The sequence below is a fragment of the Gadus chalcogrammus genome, chromosome 20 (assembly GCF_026213295.1).
Source record: "Gadus chalcogrammus isolate NIFS_2021 chromosome 20, NIFS_Gcha_1.0, whole genome shotgun sequence".
In the NCBI taxonomy this organism is placed as follows: Eukaryota; Metazoa; Chordata; class Actinopteri; order Gadiformes; family Gadidae; genus Gadus; species Gadus chalcogrammus.
The window spans coordinates 14,855,308-14,877,379 of NC_079431.1; the positions used below are offsets into that span (position 1 = coordinate 14,855,308).

The 22,072-nt window shown below is 47.6% G+C and overlaps 1 protein-coding gene across 4 annotated transcripts in view; it reads right to left on the minus strand.

Annotated features, from left to right (window-relative positions):
* hdac4 (histone deacetylase 4) overlaps positions 1-22,072 on the minus strand; it is a 102,818-nt gene that overhangs the window by 35,574 nt on the left and 45,172 nt on the right. For 3 of the 4 annotated variants that reach the window (XM_056580356.1, XM_056580354.1, XM_056580358.1), the window contains 10 exons: positions 16,918-17,163; positions 16,512-16,657; positions 15,184-15,334; positions 13,363-13,483; positions 11,022-11,140; positions 4,891-5,019; positions 4,236-4,342; positions 3,348-3,467; positions 2,217-2,409; positions 748-944 (listed from right to left, as the gene is read on the minus strand). In XM_056580356.1, the coding sequence (XP_056436331.1) occupies positions 748-944; positions 2,217-2,409; positions 3,348-3,467; positions 4,236-4,342; positions 4,891-5,019; positions 11,022-11,140; positions 13,363-13,483; positions 15,184-15,334; positions 16,512-16,657; positions 16,918-17,163 (1,529 nt within the window). The remainder of the gene's footprint in view (positions 1-747; positions 945-2,216; positions 2,410-3,347; positions 3,468-4,235; positions 4,343-4,890; positions 5,020-11,021; positions 11,141-13,362; positions 13,484-15,183; positions 15,335-16,511; positions 16,658-16,917; positions 17,164-22,072) is intronic. The other variant, XM_056580357.1, reaches the window with a different exon arrangement.

Below are 22,072 nucleotides of genomic sequence, written 5' to 3' on the forward strand. Positions count from 1 at the left end.
TCCCAGGGACGTTAACATTTAAAGCAAAATGAAACGTTGTTCTGCACTTAAACTCAAAACAAAAACCATAAAATATAACCTAAGATGTGCTTTTTCAGTGGTTAAACAGAAGTACCTCTGAAATAATTTTGAGGCTTAAGCTTTGGACAAAAAAATACTTGAGTGGTGAAATATCCTCACAATCCACTATGACACTAACTGAGTCTTATCCAGATGAAATGTCACCGGATACGTGCACGCTCCTGAAGCCCAGTGACGCCATGCACACTATATATTCCCCCGCTTGTCAATTATCGTCTATTGCTGCGCATCGTCCCTAATGATCCAACACTCCGGCACACACCGTCATGCTTCCTGTGTGGCCATATAAGGAGTGAGCTTCCTCCACTGTGTCGTTGCCGAGGCGACAAGGAACACACAGCCACGCACGCACAGACAAACACACACAGGTTTCTCAGAAATAGACAAAGTGGATTCTCTCTCTCTCTCTCTCTCTCTCTCTCTCTCTCTCTCTCTCTCTCTCTCTCTCTCTCTCTCTCTCTCTCTCTATTTGTACGCACGCACAGTCAAATATACAATTATTTCAACCCACTTGCCCATACATATACGTTCTCACAGCCTCGTCCCTCCAACCTACACACAGATAAACGTAGACTCTCCCACACACACACGCACACCTAAGGACCCACGCACAAGCATACGCACACACACAGCCCCAGCCATCCACCCACAGCCACCGTAGCCCACCTTGTTGATGATGTGTTGCTGCTGGAACTGCTGCTTGTGTTTCTCCAGGAACTGTTGGTGCTGCTGCTGGACCACCAGCTGCTGCAGGGCCTGGGCCGGCCCGGCCTGCTGCTGGGGCAGGGGGGCCGACTGGGTGCGTCCCAGGGGCCGGTGGCCCCGTGCCAGCTTGGACACGGAGGGCGAGGGCAGGGGGAGTCCTGGGGGATGGGGATGGGAAGGGGTGCCAGACACAGGGGTGTTAATTAGCAGCTGGAGGTGGTGACTGTTTACAAAAAGAGGTGAGGAAAAGTACTGTTTACTATTAATATCCGATGTAATTTGGCGGAGCATACAATCTTAATTGGAGTAGAGCTTCTCTCGCCTCGGGAGACCATCCGGATATTCAAGTTTGCGTTCTGCAATGAATATCAGTCTGACCTCGGCTGGCCAGCTATTGATTTCCAAATATGGACGCGGGCGGCCTTGCATTGTTAAAAAAGCGCAGCCAATCAGATGGAATAACTAAAGTGATGCTCTTTCTCCCCTTTGCTCTGGCCGGCAGATTTGTTTTCCCTGCGTTGGTTAGTTCCGAGTACGAATGCAACTGTGAGAGGAACTATAATTGGCCCTGAAAATATCGCTCAACAAAAGGTTTTCTTATTGTGGTGTGTTGTGTGGGGGGGTGACAGTGTGTCTGGGTGCCCTGACGGGTTGGGTGGTCGGGCGAGCAGGTCGGCCAGATGGCCAGCCCAGCAGATGACAGGAGAGGCTGCTGGTTGTGTAACGATGACGCACAGGCCAAAGACGACCAGAAAAGTTATTTAAAAAAAAAGAGAGGTCACAGACTCAAACCTAAACTCCTCAAACAAACTTGAGTTTGACAGAAAACAAATTCACTCAAGCCTCAATCGAATCTTCAACGTTTATTTATCATTTATATCATGCAAAGCTATCGCAGGAAACTCATTGTTTAGAATCAAATGGATTTGCTGTATTATAATCAATGGCATGTGGTTGTTAATAAGGTTCTCAGTATAAGTCTGAGCATAATTACTTTCGCTTGACTAACATTAGAAAGGGAAAACGTTACGTTTAACCATAACGTGCTACATAAACTACGAGTTTGTGGCACAAAGGTTAAGCTTATGCAACAGAGGCTAGTTTAACAAAGGCTAATGTAACAGAGGCTAATGAAATAGGAGCTATTGGAAGCTAACGTAAAATGAGCAAGTGTAACTTTAGCTATTGTAACAGAAGTTAATGTAACGACTGTAAAGACTAGTTACTAAAATGCCAATGTAACAGATGCTACTGAAACAGGTTAGCTTAACAGGTGCTAGTCTAACAGAGGTTTCTATAACCAGTCTAGGTAAACGGATGCTAATGCTACAGATGCTACTTTAATCAGGCTAGTCATGCAAGAGGCTAGTTGAAACAGACTAGTGGAACAGACGGTGGAAGTGGATTTCTCCATCACTGAATGTACTGACCTAGTGGGTTGTGGGCCTGCTCCAGTAGGACCATGTGTTGGAGGAGGGGGTTGTGGGAGCCCCCAGGCACCCCAGCCCCCTCCAGGTAGGCCGGCAAGTGAGTGCCGGGCCGGAACGGCGGGGACAACGGGATCCCGTGCTGTAACCCTTGCAACGCCAGCCGGCTCTCTCCGTCCTGACGGACTGACAGTAACTGGGGGGGGGGGACAGGGAGAGGATTAGCAACACATGGAAAGATGTCTACAATATTAAAGAGCAAACCCACTCTTCTCAACACATTTGGACATTTCATAAAAGAAAAAAAGAAAAGTTTTCCTAGGAAACGTGAAAAAATAATGTTCTTCGCTGCAATGTACCACTCTTTATCGTACATGCACATATCACTTGTCAACCCCCAATATCAAATATTTTTGAGAATGCTCGGGCAAAATGTATCGGGCGACCCTTGACAGAGATATTCCCGGGCCCCAATCAATGCTTTGGTGCCACATGTTGAGAACCCCCCTGCTGAAGCAGGCAGTGTGTTTACATGGGATAGCTTGATAGGATTAAGCCATGTACCGACTCGCCACTCGAACGGACAGCGGTCACTTGTCTGAGTATATATGCCGATCAGAGAAATCGAATAAAAGGCCGGAGCATGGCTTATTCCGCTACGCTATGTGGCCCTGTACCCCTTTGAACAAGTAGTTATAGAGCCACTTCTGGTTGACCTATACCTCACAGCAACAACAAACTATCTGGCGGCGTTCAACTTATTGTTTAATTCACTAGCACTTGTTTAAGCATGAACCGGGTCTCCGCGCCCCTCCAGAAGGGAGTTGTTGATTTCGACGAAACCTTGTGTCGTTCCGGCAACAACACTACTGGCTATTATGTGGTCTCCTTCCAACGGAAGTTCTCGAGGATATGCAGAACGTGAAATCCAATTCCGATACGATGGCTTGGTTTAAATGCAGACTATGAACAATTTATCTAGGTTTTCTTTTTCTCAGATTATGAGATGTCCGTTATGGTCCGATTTTGGTCCGATGTCGGTCGAACTAATATGTTTACACGCATTTTCAAAATCCAAATTTGAATATCCAGCTCAAGCAGGGGCATCAGCAGTGTTGTGGATGATGAACTCACGCTGCTGGCCGGGCCGGTGGCTGGCAGGCCCAGGGTGATGTTGGGCAGTGAGGGTGAGGTGTACAGAGACAGCTGGCTCACAGAGCCATCTCTGGCCGCCAGCCTCTGGAGCAGGGATACCTGGGAGTCAAACACAGAGCGCAGATGAGGATGCACCTCTTTAGTGAGCGATGTGCCCATCCATCAATCTCCACACACTTAAGAGTGAGACGTGTGTATAGGAGGTTTGGCGAGACCACTGTTCGATATATCGTGCTATTATGCCCCGACACACACACACACACACACACACACACACACACATAGACAGACACACACACACACACACAGACACACACCGACACAAACACGGTTCGAAGAGGAGGGTTAGCAGGCCGGTTCGATTTCAGAGGACACGAGCGGGGAAGACTGAAGTATGTTCCACCTCCAGTCTATACAAGGACGTCAATAACCCGCTCAATAGGCGGACTCCTCTATAGTGTGGCCTATGCTCCACTCGTGGTCGGCACACATTAACACAAGAGCACACAAACATCTCCCTTCATCCATCAGGTCACGTTCGTCAGTTGCACTACCGTTTTTTCTTTCCACCCTATCCATGAACAATAACACTCCGTGTTTTTTAGAGGAGACGGTTTTATTATGATTGTAATGCGGTTTTGTAAACCACTTTTCAAGCAACTTGTATCTTCTTTGAAACTGTTTTAATGGGAAAGTGCTATTCAAATATACGTTTTATTTATATATTATGAATACACACACACACACACACACACACACACACACACACACACACACACACACACACACACACACACACACACACACACACACACACACACACACACACACACACACACACACACACACACTTCTGTTGGTGGTTACCTCACACGGGCTGCTAGAAATGGGCAATCCGTTCTCGTGGGGGATGTTACTGGAGCTGTTGTTGGGGGAGGAAGGTCCGGATCCAGGGGCGCTGTTACACACAGATTCTAGGAGGAGAGGAGAATGATCTGTTACACACAGATTCTAGGAGGAGAGGAGAATGATCTGTTACACACAGATTCTAGGAGGAGAGGAGAATGATCTGTTACACACAGATTCTAGGAGGAGAGGAGAATGATCTGCAGGAAACGGATACTACAAGAGAAGAAGAAAGATCTGTTACTCGTTTGTTTAAAGGAGAAGAAAGAGAATGATGTGTTACAAACAGATACTACAGGAGAAGAAGAAAGCTCTTTCAAACTGTTTCTCTACATCGGAAGAAGAGAATGATCTGTTAAACCCTGATTCTACAGGAGAAGAAGAATTAATATTTGATCTGTTGCATGCTGATTCTACAAGAGAAGAAGATCTGTGCCTAATTTGTGCGGAAGCTTCCCTGACACGTGCTAATGAAGATAATATTGCGCTGTAGGGCTGTCCTAGTCTGGAAACATCCCCACTAGGTAGACGGGTTTAGCAGCCGCTCAAGGAAGCTCAGATCATCAGTTGTCCGCCTGGTTCTTAAATAAACCTCAGGTAGGGTGCCCCATCTCACCGGCCATGTCCAGGGAGCGCTTCTTGGCGGTGGTGATGGCGCCGTCCTTCCTGCGGAGCAGAGGGCTGCTGCGCCGCTCCGTCACCTTCTGCTTCAACCGGGACCGCAGCTTCAGGTTGGGCTCCGACGCTGAGCAGGAGAAGGAAGGATCATTATAAAAAAGATATATTAATGTAGAATATATAAATACAAATATATATATATAGACCACAGCTTCAGGTTGGGCTCCGACGCTGAGGAGAAGAGGGAAGGATCATTCATAAAAAAGATATATTAATGTAAAATATATGTATATAATATGTATGTATATATGTATATATATATATATATATATAGACCACAGCTTCAGGTTGTGCTCCGACGCTGAGCAGGAGAGAAAGATCATTCATAAAAAATATAAATTAATGTAAAATATATAAATACAAATATATATATATATATATATATATATATATATAGACCACAGCTTCAGGTTGGGCACCGACGCAAAGGAGGTGATATAAAATAAATAATTAATATAAAATATATCTATAATTATAGGCACACATCAGTCTCATGTTGGGCTAAAATGCTGAGGAACACAAGGAGACCTAGAATACATAAAATATACAATATATTTTCCCAGACTATAATATAAAATTTCATGCTGCTATATAAACATAGAGTAGGCTTGGCTTACAGGATAAGGTAGCTACCCAGAATGCACCAGTCAGGGGTTTACTGTAAAATGTATTCCTTAGCGAAGATCAAACGTTATTATTATGTCCTAATAGACATAATGTCCACATTATGTCCTCCAATATATTATGTCCTCGTTATGTCCTCCAATACATTTTGTCCACATTAAGTCTTCCGATACATTTTGTCCTGATTAATTCCTCTGATACATTATGTCCTCATTAAGTCCTCCAATACATTTTGTCCTCATTATGTCCTCCGATACAATATGCCCTGATTAAGTGCTCCAATACATTTTGTCCTCATTATGTCTTCCGATACATTTTGTTCTCCCAAACTCACACAACGCTGCAATGCACATCTGACAAACAAGCCCCCCCCCCCTCCCTCTAGCTGACACATACACCTGATTAAAACCAATCAACATGTTGAAAAGCGTGTTCTCTCGCGTGACACTGCTCCTTGTGCTGTGGTGGACGCAGAGGGTGCCCGACCATGACTGTATCTGTGATCATGTCGCCCGGTCCCGGCCAGCTGGCAGCTGCGATTGGACGACCTGCGGGTTAATGACACCGCCACCACCGCAGTCCAATAACGAAGCCGCAATTAGAAAATAAATCGGTGTGCCTGTTCTGTGTGTGTTTGTGTTGCAGTCTATACTTGTTGGTGTTGGGGTACAAACAAACAAGTCTGTTATCGATGTCCAAGAATAGAGGTGGCAGGGAGGGCAGGGGAACATTGGGCGGTGGAGAGAGGAGAGGAGGGGGAGGGAGCAGAGAGTTGGATAGCAGAGCGCTGGAGGAGGCAGAAGAGAATGATGAGGAGGAGAGCGAGAGGAGGAAGAACAGGCGAGAAGAAAGAGTCGAGGAGGGGGAAGCGGAGGAGGAGAAAGATGAGGAGGAGGGGGAAGAGGAGGAGGGGAAAGATGAGGAGGAGGGGGAAGAGGAGGAGGAGGAAGATGAGGAGGAGGGGGAAGAGGAGGAGGAGAAAGATGTGGAGGAGGGGGAAGAGGAGGAGGAGGAGAAAGATGAGGAGGAGGGGGAAGAGGAGGAGGAGAAAGATGAGGAGGAGGGGGGAAAAGAGAAAAGGAGGGGTGGGGTGAAAGAGAGGAGGACGAGGCGAAGGAGATTAGGAGGGCCATGCTCTGGGAACCTCCTCAGGTCAGGCAGAGGACCACAGCCCCCACCCCACCCACCATTGAGAATGCCACAGACACAAACAGCTCTTATTCTCTCACATGCTTCCGGTGTCAGACACTTTTTCCTTGCTAGCTAGCTCGGGATGAACTGCGCGTGACCCTAACACTGGATTCACATGCTCAGGTCGGAGCGCGGCTCACGCTAACCTCATTAGCCGCCGCCGCGGTTGAGGAAAATATTTGTCCACAGCCCAAAAACTCAGCTAGCCTCACGTACCACTGAATGCTAATCAGGCGAATGCCATGCCTGGCTTCATGCACTCCAGCAACACACTACCGTTTATTTTATTGCTACTCTCCTGTACTTGATGCTGTTGTTACACCAGCATTTCCTTTCCGGGATTCGAAAAGTATAATCTTAATGGTGGCTTGGAAGTGGTTATCATGCCTTTTGTCATTGGAAATATCTGTAATGTTGAAGCAAGAGGAATTCCCAATGAGAACACCCTAATGTCCAGTCAGGTAACCTACCAGCCATAGACTGCGCTAAACTCACTCCTGTATGCTTGAGAGTGCTGACTGATAAGTCAACAACCCCTGATGTCAACTATATGAAGTTGGCATAGGGGATGACATTTAGCTCTATATAATGTTCCCAAGGCCAAGGGATCACAGTTTATTTGCTAAATAAATCAGAGTGTGTGTGTGTGTGTTTTAGCCACAGGGCTGTTCACCTTGGACTGTGACTTTGACAGGTGTTAACTGTATCCAGGCAGAGAAATGACAAGCCGGTACACACACACACACACACACACACACACACACACACACACACACACACACACACACACACACACACACACACACACACACACACACACACACACACACACACACACACACACACACACACACACAGCGGAGGCCACAGGCTGGTGTTTTGCTGACACTGGTCGTTTTAGTTTAGCTCTCTCCTTCTCTCACCTCCACCCTCCTACCGTCTATCCAATTTACCACTTCTTCCTCTGCCCTGCCGCTCCCCTCTCCGTCCACACCTCCTCTCGCTCTCTTCACGCTCCACTGCCCTCCCTCTTCCAAGCCTCCCCCCCACTCGCTCCTCTGAAGCATCTCTCAGTCTCTCTCTCTCCCATTCTTGCCCGCTTATCCCTCACTTTCCATCCCCCCTCATCTCTCTCTCTGTCTCTCACCCCCCTGTCCCCTCTCTCTCTGCTTACTCTCCTCCCAAGGAGCGCAGCAGGTGAGCCCCACCCCATTACGACCCGTGAGTCCTGGTTCTGTACGTCTGTTATCCTCACCCAGCATACCCTGGTCTACATCAACAGGGCCAAGCTGTAGCTGTGTCTACCACTCATAGACCCTAAAGACGTGCTCACTTATCGCAGTTCAATTCCTCTCTGCCGGTTTAGAACTTAAATGGGAATTATTTGTTGGTTACTTGCTCCCTCTCTTCTATCCATCTCTCTCTCGATCTATTTTAAGTCTCTCTCAATCTCTCTCGCTCTGTCTATTTATCTCCAGCTATCCATCTGTCTATCCATATAGCTCCCCCTCCCTCGCTCCGTCTCTCTCTCAATCTTATTACATGACCAAGCGTGTTGTGTCCATCCGTACGCTTGCTATCCACAATAGCCAACCGCTAGCAATTAGCTAGCGTGCTCGGTCCTGATTAGGGCCACTAAAGAGCCGCTTAATATTTCAGAGTGAGGACGTTCAGGAAGTGTTTCGTCCAATCTAAAACACATCGATCAGCTGCTCGCACCCGCTGATGGATGTGCAGCGGTCAAGAGACATACAAAGAGAGAGAGAGAGAGAGAGAGAGAGAGAGAGAGAGAGAGAGAGAGAGAGAGAGAGAGAGAGAGAGAGAGAGAGAGAGGGAGTGAAGGGGAGCATGAGAGGGGGAGGGAGGGAGAGAGGGAGGGAGAAGAGAGATTCATGGGAATCAATAGAGTAGTTTGTTGAAGCTCATCGGCAGCAAGCCTTGGCTTCCCAGAAACGACATGTCCGGATGAATCTTTTATGTTCCTTTATGGACCGACTACACCGAATAGGACAACCGATAATAACCAAACACAAGCACCACTCCCATAGACGCAGCCAGCCATGAGGTAACCCAGATGAGTGCATCCTTAATTCAGTTTAGACTTGCTCCCCTGTGTGTCCGCCGTGTGGGACATCTGCTGGTGTCACACACGGACCCCGCACCGCACTACTTCCCTGGCTACAGCCCTAACCACACCGTATAGAATAACAGATGATAATCTAAACACAAACACACAGACAGTACTTGAAGAAAGCAGATGGATGGATTTCTGGACAGACCATACTTGAGGAGAAGAGCGTTTGTGCTCGGTTGTTCTATTATAAAGAGGCCAACGGTAAGAGGTCTGGACACAGAGTTGAACTCATTTATGATTAATTTGACTGTACTCAACTTTGAAATGTAGAAGATGCTTTAGGCGATGATAATTATGCATTGCATTTCCATATTGTATTTGATCAGACCAATATAACGTCTGGATTTGCATCTCTTGATTTGCCTCTGTTATTCACAGAAATAGAAGTAGAGGAAAATGAGCGATCGTAGAGTGACTTCAAGCTAAACTGTAAGCAGTCAATTGGGATGTAATGGATGCCTATATTCATCTGAAACATAATCTTTATGGACGGGTGAGTGAAACGCCACGATGAATTAAAGATAAGGAAAGAACAATTGAAAAACGTCCATCCCTTTCTGCAAGTGTGAGTGTGTGAATCTGTGTGTGTGTGAGAGAGACCAAGAGAGGCAGCGACAGAGAGAACAAATGTACTTTAAATGTGAATGTGTGGGAGTGTGTGTAAGTGAGTGGGCGAGTGACTGAGTGCATGCTGGTGTGTCTGTACATGCGTGCCGTGTGTGTGCGTGCGTGCCTGTGCAGGCGGGCGTGCTTGACAGACAGACAGACAGATAGACAGACAGACGGAGGGAGCGTGGTGGCGTACGTCATCTGGGCTCCGTCCACTTCCTGTGTCGGTATTAAAGTGTCCCTCTGTGCTCCGGCATCACAAAGCCTCTTTGAGCGGGACAAGGAAACTGTGTTGGAGCGCCGCCACGGCCCGGCAGTCCACACAAGAGGCCGATTAACCCCATGGATCCACGTACGACTCGGGGACCCACGCAGCGGGTCACCGGGACAAAGAGAGCCACGTCAACCGTGACGACAACGGTCGCCGCGGTAAGGGCCATGCTGTAAGATCACCGGCCTACCCAACTAACGGATCCTGATCTCTAACTTCATTACGCGTGGCTCGCTGTGCATGCATGCCCCCCCCCCCCCACACCAATCAACATCATCATCATCATCATCACTTTCAAATCCAGTCGCCAGGAGGGTGTGTATGTGTGTGTGTGTTGAGCAGTAGTATGCGACTTTGGATTTTAATGTGTGTGTGGTCACATTTGTGTGGGACTCGGTGTGTGTGTGTGTGTGTGTGTGTGTGTGTGTGTGTGTGTGTGTGTTGTGTGTGTGTGTGTGTGTGTGTGTGTGTGTGTGTGTGTGTGTGTGTGGGTGTGTGTGTGTGTGTGTGTGTGTGTGTGCGAGATGAGTTTTACAAGTATGCAGGAGTCTACGCCTGTGTGTGTGTCTGTGTGTGACCGTGTGTCTGTCTGTGCGCGTACGTGGTGACCAAATCAATGTGTATGCAAATCTCCCCAGCAATCCTCCTTATCTCCCCGCTCCACAAAACTTATCGAGCACAAGGCTTTTAGCTCTGCATGCAAACTCTCAGGCTACACCGGCTGCTTATCCAGACAAATGAACATGGAATCACATTTAATGGTCACATTTACAACGTGTTCAGGGATGGTGTGTGCAGTCAAACAGAGCAGCAAACCCCATCTCCACGTAGACATGGCGCTGAAATGTACAACGTTCCACCGTAAGACATAATATCACTGAGTTCCTCAGTGATGTTGTGGGGCTTTTGGACAAATCTAACCAATAGTTGCTTTTAATGCAGGCGTGAAAGGAAATATAGATATTAAACAATGTACTGAACGCTCCATTTGAGGTACACTGGTATTGTGGCCATTTTCACCAAATTCAAATTAATTGAAAAAGTCCTTGGGGGGGAATGTTTCAAGCATTAAAATAAAAAAGTTTTTTCCAGGATATCCCAGGCGGCCATTTAAACCCCTTAAAGCCCCCCCACCCTGATTAATCACCGCTTGAGTCCCAACCACGGTGTTAAAATACATTTAACAACCCGGCCCCTGAGGTAATGATAGTAAAGCGGTTGCCATGGTGAGTGAGGTTACCTGTCTTGCGCAGGGGGAAGTCGTCCCGCGAGTCGTACATCCCCAGCATCGAGTGGTTGTAGGCCGAGAGGGCGGTCTGCGGCGGCGAGCTCTGGTCCAGAGAACTGTGCTGAGTTTTCCTGTTGCAGAAGAAGAAATACAACCGAAATCAGCGCCGTCTAAAGACCCAATACAAAGTGGTTTCGGTGAGGCCGTTACCTGGTTTTGGCAGAATAACATTTAGGTTCGAAGTACTCCATACGTAATGGAGCCTCCCACAATGGACCCCTCCCCTAGAGTTCTAACCCCTGATACGTCTTATGTAATGGAACCTCCAAGCAGGGAATTTTGATTTTCTTGTTCAGACTTTCGAACCCTCCCACGTCACACTGCTTAGACACTGCTCCGACAAAGCCTAAACAAACTCATGGGGCCAGGTGCCGTACCCGTGGGTGGTTGTTGCTGGCGGTTGCCGGTAGACTATTCTTGTTCTTCACTCCAGCCAACATTCTACAGTTGGGTGTTGCGGTCGCATTCTACCTGTGTGTTGGAACACTGTGCGAGCACATTTGGACCTCTCGAAGAGGGGGTTCCAAAGCTCTGGGTTCCATTCCAGGAGCTCCATTCCATAATGAGAAGGTCCCAGTGGGAGGAATCTACCGTGACTCAAACCAGAGTAAAGGTCCTGATCAGAGAGAGCGCGTTTCAGCAGCTGGGGGCAGCTTTTTGGAACCGTTTTCAATGAGAGTGAAATGTTTTCCTCGCTGCTTTTGCATTGTGGAGTGCCTCCCCTTTTCTCCACTCTATGCACCGCATATTTTTTTGCATAGTTTAAAATTTTTCTAATCTTCTTATTTTTTCTTTCGTCCAATCAGATTAATTGGAAGGCGGGCCTTCTGTGGTGGGGACGCAACAAGTGTTAACCACATGGAGGAAGGAGAAACCAGTGCTGGCTGTTGCTGCATCCCGGGGCTATATGCTTATACAATGTTTAGATAGAGGATAAATGTTTAAATAGCGGTTAGGATAAGAACAGTGATTCGGCGGTTGCCTAGTTAAAATAAACAAAAGACACAGCAGGCTGCCATTTCTTTTAAACCATAGGTCCTAACAAAAATAGCAGTGCCGGCCTCGCGCTTTGCAGGAAGCAGAACGCCCCCGGTCTGATCGACGGGATAAGCTGGCTTGGTCCATCTACCACTCCAAACCTAAAACAACTTAATAGACGTCTAGATATTCTATTCCCTCACCCACTCCAGGACTTTCTCTTGAATAGGACCAGCAGAGAACACTTTAACTGCATCATCAGTGGACATTCAGGGAGCTGACATCAAGGGAAGAAATGCCCCTGAAACCAGGACTTTCTTTCGGAGAACACAGTCGACGCTAATGGAAAAAACCCTGCTAAGGTGTGAACGGCAAGCCCCACATGACAAGAGGAGTTGACAGAGAGGGGAGATGGAGCTTTCAAAGAGGCAGAGGAACACAGAGGCATCGAAAAAAAGAGTGCAACTGATTTACTCATTCTCTTGTGCTGCTACTCTGATCTTCAGCTTTGACTTTGAGCCAGCGGAGTTCCGTCCGTCTGAATTATCAAATAAATGAATGTATGAAGGACAGCTGAAGAAAGGGGGGACGGGAGAGAGGGGAGGGGAGGAGTGAAAGAATGGAGAGTCAAGATTAAGAAAATGAAGAGACTGCCAATGTGTGACTTGAGGAAAAGCCAACACTGCACGCCTAGCTCTCTGAATGAGATGACGCTGAGTAAAGCACAGCAGAGCACAACAGAGACATGGGGGGTGGGGGGGGGGGTGGGGGGGGGGGGGGGGGGAAGAGAGAGAGAGAGGGGAGAGAGGAGAGAGAGAGAGAGATAGAGAGAGAGAGAGAGAGAGAGAGAGAGAGAGAGAGAGAGAGAGAGAATACATGGAATGATAAATCCCCCTTTTTTTTGTTTCCCATGAAGGATAATGATAAACTACCACTTCACATGCTGGTCTGATTAGGGAACACACATAGAGTGACATAGAAAGATATTTTTTTAAAAACAGTGATACAGACAGACAGACAGACAGACAGTGAGAGATGTTTCATGTTGAATTATAATGAGATATTATACATCTGTGTTAAACAGCTGACATAGCTACCCCCTGGGTCTCTACACCCACGATTGTGTTTATCATTCGACTTCCCGATGGCTAGTTATAGTTTTGGAGAGGTACTAGTAAGCTACGGCGACGGCAGGATTTGGCCTTTGGTACAGTAATATTACGCCCATGTGACACAGTCACACGCAGACCAAAGAAACCCTTCAACACATACAAAGCCTTAACTGACAGGGAGGGAGGGAAAGAGAGAGACTCACCCATACCAGTAGCGTGGGTCGCTGGGCAGGCAGTGGTTCAGGCTCCTGTGGGCCAACGCCTTCTTCTTGTTCAGGACAAACTCCTGCAGGCGCATCTTCACCTCTGTGCTTGCTACCGCACCTAGTGGACAGGAGGAGGAAAGGGATGGAGAGAGGAGCAGAGAGGGGGAGGAGAGGGGATGAGAGGAAAGGGGAGGGGAGAGGGAGGAGGGGGAGAGGGGAGGGGAGAGGAGAGAGGGAGGGAGAGGAGAGGGGAGAGGGGGAAGAGAAGTAGGGAAAGAGGATGAGAGGAAAGGGGAGTGGAGAGAGGGAGGAGGGGGAGAGGAGGGAGGCGGAGGGAGAGGATGGGAAGATTAGAGGAGGAGAGGGGATGAAAAGAGGGGACAGGGGGAAGAGGGGTTTAGGGAAGGAGATGCAGAGGAGGGAAGAGAAGATAAGGCAATGAGGAGTGAGAGATGAGCAGAGAGAGGAGAAGGTGATAAGAGAGAAAGAGGAGTGAAACAGATGACAAGATTAAAGATGGAAGAACAGATAGAAAGACATGTAAGGAGACAAGAAGAGGAAGAAAAGAAAAGAGACAGGAGATAATCTTAGGACCATGTTGGTATTTTACTTGTTTACTTAAAGCCGTCTTTGATATTAGGGTACAGATGGCAACAGGATCCTGGTTATATCCGGAAGGATTACAACGTCAGAGTACATCCGGGCTCGAACGCGACAGACAGTCAATTACCGGAACCCCAGCGAGACGGGAGTCATTTAGAAAACAAGAAAGTGACAAGCGCTAAAACAGCCACTCTAAATCACACTGACACTGGAATTGCTGACATTCCAATATGTGCTCCATGCCACTGAGGCAAATTGGCTTTGATGAGATTCCCTTCCAGGCAATTTACTGCAGCACTTAACAAAGCTTCCCCTGTTTATGAGCCCTGTGTCCAGGGCTGGGATCACACAGAGGGACACCTGAAGATTGGCGTAGAGAGTGTCATGTACGGGCAGATGGCAGCTTGATATACCACTAATCCAACCATTACCAGCACTATTACTGTTTAATCATTTGTTCACAGTTAGCCAATACACAGAGTAGAGATTAGGCCATATTGCTCTGGGATTCCTTAAATGTGAGGCGTCAGACAAGGGGTTCGAACCCAGAGCCTTTCGACTGGGAGCGTTGCCGCGGCGATCAAGTGATATCTGCTGACGCAACGAGGCGTGATCATTTCGATCTCCCTTCACTCGGATTGGAGCGCAACCCGTGTTGCTTTGGTCACTAGTTTTTACGCTTCTGTCGCATGTCCCTCCAATGGGAACACACACAAGGTTCCTCCTTTAGCGGCTAGCTCAGGCGTTGTGACTGATCGCGTTGTTAAAATGTGTTAAATGTTGTTAAAGGTGTGTTAACGGCGATGTAACACAATCATGTGAATGTCATGTGAATGTTACCATGACGACGTAACAATAACGTGATCATGACGTCATAACTTCACTGTGATGTAGTGTGCATGTGATCGCAAGGATTTACTGTGATGGGATGTGAATCCGACCATAACAACGTAATGTTATGTGATCACAACCCTGTACTGTGATTGGATATGAACGTGATCCTAACAATGTGATGTTAATCTGAATCCGGGGATTTACTATGATGGGATGTGAACGTGACCATAACAACGTCATTTTAATGTGATTGTGACCATGGTCGACATAATGTAAATGTGACCATAACAATGTAATGTTAACGTGATTACAACAATGCTGTGTCAACGTGCACGCGTCCGTCCTGATGTACGCGCGACGTCCTCGCTGCAGGGGACTCACTCTCCTGGCCCCGCTCCTTGTTCTTGAGCTGCTGCAGCTTGTGCTCCCGCTGCTGCTTCTCCACCTCCTGCTCCAGGCGGTGGCGCTCCATCTTCCTCTGGTGCTCCAGCAGCTCCTGCTGGTGCTTCAGGGCCAGCAGATCCTGCTGGTGCTGTGTGGGAGAGGAGGAGGAAAGACGTATCGTTGAGACCAGAGAGAGGAGTGGAGGAGTTAACGGACACGGAGAGAAGAGGAGAAATCATGATGAGTTGCTAGGAATAACTCTTATTACTCTAATATCTATTTCCTGAGTTTGTTTATACTGCAAAAGGCTTAACAATATTGACAAAATGGATATTAAGTTTGAACAAAGCTCTTCCCTTTGGCCATTTGAGATGCCATGTTTTGCTCTTAACTACACCTCAATCATTCACCAGGCATTGCGGAAAAATAAATAAAATAACCAATCGTTGATAGGTTGACCACAATGATGAGGAGGATGAGGAAGAAAGGTAGCGTCTACTGCACCATCTGGTACAACCACACGCATCCGCTCAATACACACACTCACACACACACACACTCCACGGAAGGACGGATTATAGTCTGTGCAGCACAATCAGTCCAACCTCAACGAGACAGTGACAAAATGCATTTAACACTTAACCACAGTCTACACAGGACAAAGAGGTGCTACCTTAAAGGCTATGTTTGTATTGTGCAGGCTGACGAGTGAAGCTAACGGGACGTGAGCCCACCTTAACAAACTGACATCATCCGGAGCCAAGAGCCAGCAAGAGCCTAGAAACCAGGCAAGCTCTATGATTGGTCAATACGGGCCAGGGTTATTTTTAGCTTCTGTTGCTTCTTGCCGATTGGCTGACTGTGTGGTCGCGGCAGAGCCAGTGGGGCCTTTATAGCAGAATGGCTTCAATATACTTAACTAACTAGGAAACACGTTGTGTGTGTGTACGTGTGTTTGACGTTCCCATGGCGACCGTGTAACGTAGCAGAATAATATTGCTAACAGATCAATTTACACTAGCAGGCTTGCGTCACATAAGAGCAAACATACACACACACAGAGCACCCTCTCCTGCTGCTAGGTCACACACACACACACACACACACACACACACACACACACACACACACACACACACACACACACACACACACACACACACACACACACACACACACACAAAATAGATGAGGAAAGAAGAAAGGAGAAACAGGGAGAGAAGAGGAAAGTAGAGAACATGAGAAATTAATCCGTTTTCAGAGGAAGAGGAGAAGGCCCCAGAGGAAAGGGGAGGAGAGGAGATGAGAGGACGGAGGCTCCTTACCTTGATGTGTTCCTGTAGCTGCACCTCGTGCTGCCTGGACAGTTGTTCATGCTGCCTCTGGAACTCTGCGATCAGCAGCTGTCTCTGGACCTGCTGCTTGTGCTTCAGAGACAGGAGCTCCTCCTGTAGCTGCTGTTCCCCACCCCCTGAACACAACCACACACACACACACAGCTCCTTAACCACACACAGCTCCTTAACCAAACACACAGACAGCTCCTTAACCATACACACACACACACACACACACACACACACACACAGCTGCTTAACGACACACAACCCCACAGCTCCTTAACCTCACACACACATTCTGGCCTCCAACATACACACACACACACACCTTAACACAACTCCTTAACCAGGTAATAAACCGCCTGATCCACAACCCCCACTACAGACTCACCTGGTACCTGACCAGCCCCAGGGTCAGAGGAGGTGGGGGAGGTGGTGGAGGCGGGGGGCGCGGGGGGTCCCAGGCCGAAGTGGGGGGCCTGGGCTTGGTGCTGCTGCTGATGGGCCTGATGGATGTGGTGGTGGTGGGGGTGGTGGTGGTGATGGTGGTGGTCCACGATGCGGAGGTCCATGGGGAGAATGTTGGGGGTGGTAGGGGGCACCTGCATGGGGAGCACCGCCGCCGTGCTCACGTCCACTAGAAGAGAGAGAGAGAGAGATTCAACTTTATTAGTCAAGCCCCTTAGTCACAGCAACAGTCTCAAAGGGTTTCACAGAGCCCCATTATATGATGCCCCATAAGCACTGTAAAAGGACTTTAAGGGAAGAAATCCCCAAACCCAGGGGGCAGGAAACCTGACAAGGACCCTTGCCAAGGATCGCTCCTTCCAGAGGCGGTCAGCGGTGCCGGAACCATGGCGCCAACACACGCACAACAAGCTCAGTTAGTAAGAAGTAGTTTAGCCATGAGTTAAATATCGATCGCTAAAATGTTTATACGGCACACTAGAATAGCAATCCGAATCAGTTGCCGTCGGTTAATGGAGGAGAGGAAAGGAAAGGAGATATTAGGAGATGGGCTTAGAGATGAGTCCTCTTCCGCAGTTGAAATTAGGCTATAAAATACGAAAATAAAGTTTGCAATAAAAGCAGAGGGGGTTGCCCTGGCAGATCTCCACACTGAAAGCCTGTGAACACACGGAGGAACATTAATATATATTATTATCCAAAGCTTTTAAAGTCAAGGCATTTATCTGTGGCATTTTGTGTTTTAAAAGCTTTTTGCTTAGAAAATATCGTCACAACATCGTTGTGAACACAACTGAGCAAACAAATATACATACATGTGTATATTCACAGTGACAACACACACACACACACACATCTTTTTAACACAAGGTCGCTGCAGAGTGTGGTGCGTGGGGGAAGAAGTTCTTCGTTTGTGTGGGCAGATGTTTTGTAGAAGAATTTGCTACATGCGTGGGTAACCGATGAATGAGTGTGTGTGTGTGTGTGTTGTGTGTTTGTGTATCAGTCTCTGCGTGTGCGTGTCAGTGAGTGTGCTTAAAACAAGACTGATCTGGTGTGAAGGTGTTACCAATGCCTGCTTTTACAACCACCTGTACCCTCAGTATCACACACACACACACACACACACACACACACACACACTCACACACACACACACACACACACACACACACACACACACACACACACACACACACACACACACTCTTATGAATGCACATGGGGTGATGTGCAAGGCCTTTTATAATAACCCGCGTATCGGATCATATGTTTGTGCGTGCGCCGTGCGCTTGGTAGTATGTTATTTAGCCGCCCGACCGCACAGCGGTTCCCCTGGGGGGCAGGCAGTTCAGCACAACAGAACTGAGCAGAGGATGTTTTTAATATGTCTAGCACCACATGCTGTACAACCACACTAACTTACTCCAGACGAGAGGACACAGACAACGCTCCGCCAGACGTCAAGGCTAGCTAAGCACCGTGAGGCTCAACATTTCATTCCTTAAGAGTCGGTCGGCCTCCTGGTTTTTGGCTGAATGGGTAGAGTGTCTGGGTGCGAAGCAAACGTGGTGAGAGCGCCTTCAGTCATTATGCAGCCATTAGCTGGAACACAGTCTTCCTGAGAGTGTGAGACTAGCCCTGACTATAGCCACTTAAAGCCTTGGCGGAGAACCTCTTTTCACTAACTGTGGGTTTCCGTTAAGGCCTGCCTCTATCTCTATATCTTTATATCTCTCTATATCTATATTTATACACAGACACATTATTTTCACATTTACAATTATGTTGTGCATATTCTGATGTAAAGCCCAATGGCGATAAAAATAAACGGGCCTATTGGCAGGCTAAACATCTAAACCCACTCCACTGATGCACACATTTGTTAAGTAAGAGGCTTAAGATAAGAGCATTAGCAGTATGAAACATTAAATATAGTCCAACATGCATGCATGCTCAGCACACAAGCACACGCACACTTGTGCACGCACACACATTCACACACATATGTATAAACTGTATGAGTGCACACACACAAACAGACACCTACAGAGACACACACACGTCTGATCAAGGATAAAGTTTCTATTCAACTATGTGACGAGAGACACTTTTTTAACCTTAAGCATACAGTCTATGGTATGAGCATACAGTCACACACACAGTCACAGATTTGCATCCCTGATAGAACACCCACGTCACTCAGCTAGCTTGATGATGATGATACACCAGCGCCCACACACACACACACACACACACACACGCACACACACAGTGCCATAAACTCACCTCACACCAATACACATGAACACTTACAGTACGTACCGTACACCCACACACATGCTGTCCAAAAAAACAAGAATACACTTCCTGCAGATTCTCTCACACACACACACACACCACACACCACACACACACACACACACACACACACACACACATGATGCAACATGGCAACAGGGCAAAAACAATCCCTTTGCTACGGCAGGGATTTACCGGCCCGCGTCATCACAAAAAACACCTCCACTATTCAATCTGCAATACCTCCCGCATATCATGAGCAAGTGATAGCCCTCTACTCCATCCTCGTACATCACTACTTTGTGCTTTACAAACACAGACCAAACACACAAGCATGCCAACAACAATCTGCTGTCGACATCATCTCTACCGGGGAGGGGTGGGTTGGAACAACGAAACGAAACCAAACCCAAAGCATTAGTGGACTTGGAGATTAGGGTTGTGTAAAAACGGCCCATAAAGTACATCTTGTGGTACACACACACACACCGGAGTAATCCTACAGCAGATGACACCAAATACTGGCTCAGTCTACTACTACACCCCCCATCCCTCGTCCCACCCCCACCCCACCCCCCAGGGGTGAAATATCTACAGTCCAATAATGCTGTTATTAAAAAGCCCTGAGGGGTTTTTCATCTATGCAACACAAACAGATGCTTGGCCGACAAAACCATCGGCGAGGCATTCTTCAGAATATGCCCCGGCGGTTTATTGCGTACCGAACCAAGGACGAGGCAAAAAGACGGCATTGGCCAACGCATTACGATATTGAATCGCCTCACAGCCTTTCTTGGGCTCTGTAATACTTTTCAAATCAGGCAGCAGCTGTGCAGTAGACGCGGCAGTTTTAGTGATTTACTGGGCGGAACGAAAATGGTTCAATTGATGACGCACATAATGAACGGGCACAGCGTGTTAGGGCTGGAAAACGCTTCAGTGCATAATGTCATAATATCCAATGTTGAAAATAATATTAAAACTTCCTGTGCATGCAAACGCTTTTCTGATTGTGATTCCTGGCTCAGAATAAACATGACCTCACCTCTACTAGAGCACCGCGCGCGGGCCCGGCGGGATGGCACCGTGCCCATACATGCTCCAATACCATTATTGATACCCGAGAAACCGGAGGAGTGCATGTCCGACCAATCACAGACGGCGTTGGTCCCGCCGCCGTCCAATGGGAAGGTGGTGAAGTGGTAGTAACTGTCTGGCACAGCCAATGGGAGGTCTGGTACAGGGCAGGAGGAAACCCAACACCCTCCTCTGGGGGATGAAGGGTGTGGTCCGACCAGACAGACTGGAGCTGCAGAGTGTGTGTGTGTGTGTGTGTGTGTGTGTGTGTGTGTGTGTGTGTGTGTGTGTGTGTGTGTGTGTGTGTGTGTGTGCTTTTAAAATGACCATCCCCTATCTTTATTCTGAAGGCTTGACAACATCAAGGTTCGCAATACATTAGTGATACTGCTAAATTGCCATTATTACATTACCGATAGATATGGCATACATATTGCATTACCAATTGATGAAATATTTAGTACCGGCCTCGATTTGTCAGCAGCAGCTTTTGTGTGCATATATAATGAGCTGTTACAGGCAAACACTTCCAAACTAGTGCCCTGTCTTTAAACTGATGCTATGGACATAGATTGGACATGTGGATGGTCTCGGTCAAGTAGTTTTAAAAGGCAGTTATTACTGCTTGATTGTGCGAGACAATGCCCACTCATTGTGTAAGGGCTGATGTCTGACTGCTAATCAGCAGCATGACAGACTGTGGCTCATCCCAAACGTAAGCATCTCGCTTATCTCTCCGTCGTTTCTGAGCTTCATACGATGGATGTGATCGCCACTGTCAGTAAGGGGACCACGGCACCCCCAGAGTAGGGACTGGGTCTGGGACTTGAGCTACGGTGCCAGCCGGGTTTGAGGAAGAGGAGGAGACGGGGGGGATGAGGGGCGGGGCCGGGGACTCAACCATTGGTCATGATATGAGAGTTTTTGATTGGATTACATAAAGTGTCGATTCAGTTCCTTAAGTGAGTAATAGACTGTGGTTCCGGGAAGAGGCAATCAGTGACCATGAAATCGTCTCTCTGACCAATACGATGATTCACAGAATATGTTGCATTAAAAACAAGAACACTTACCAAATAAAAGCTTCATTTTTACAATTTCCTAAATGTTATTTTCCAATGTTCAATTATTACACAAGTAGACAGGATATTTCTTTCTATAATATTAGATATATTAAACTGTCTGAATGCAATTTGGTTTGACACACACACCCTTACTGTCAATGAAAACGTTATTGTGCACACACAGTACACAAATACGTCAGTAACACAAATGCAACTTTGGCTGTCAACAGTTTCTAGAAAAAACAAAACAAACAAAAACAACACGCACAAACAAAAACAAAGACCGCCCACCCACCCAGAAGTAATCTGATGTTTCCAAACAGACAACACATCCACACAACAACAACAGGCCAGCAGTATGGTGGACTGAATCAAATGCATGGTTTTGTCAGGGCCAGAGGTCAGCGTGGGGTGGCACTCAACACATTGGCCTCTTTCAGGTCGCCTCCAGCCTCGCCGAGACACGCATGAACTTGGCCTCAATTAGCGTCCCCTCCGCTCACCACTTTCCCATAGGCTGCTGGGAATAGAATGGGGCCCCCCGGCCCTCTGATGCCCAGTAGGCACGCATGCACGCACCCCGACACACACACCCAGGCACCAACTTGCATTGATCCTGATATATACACACACCAC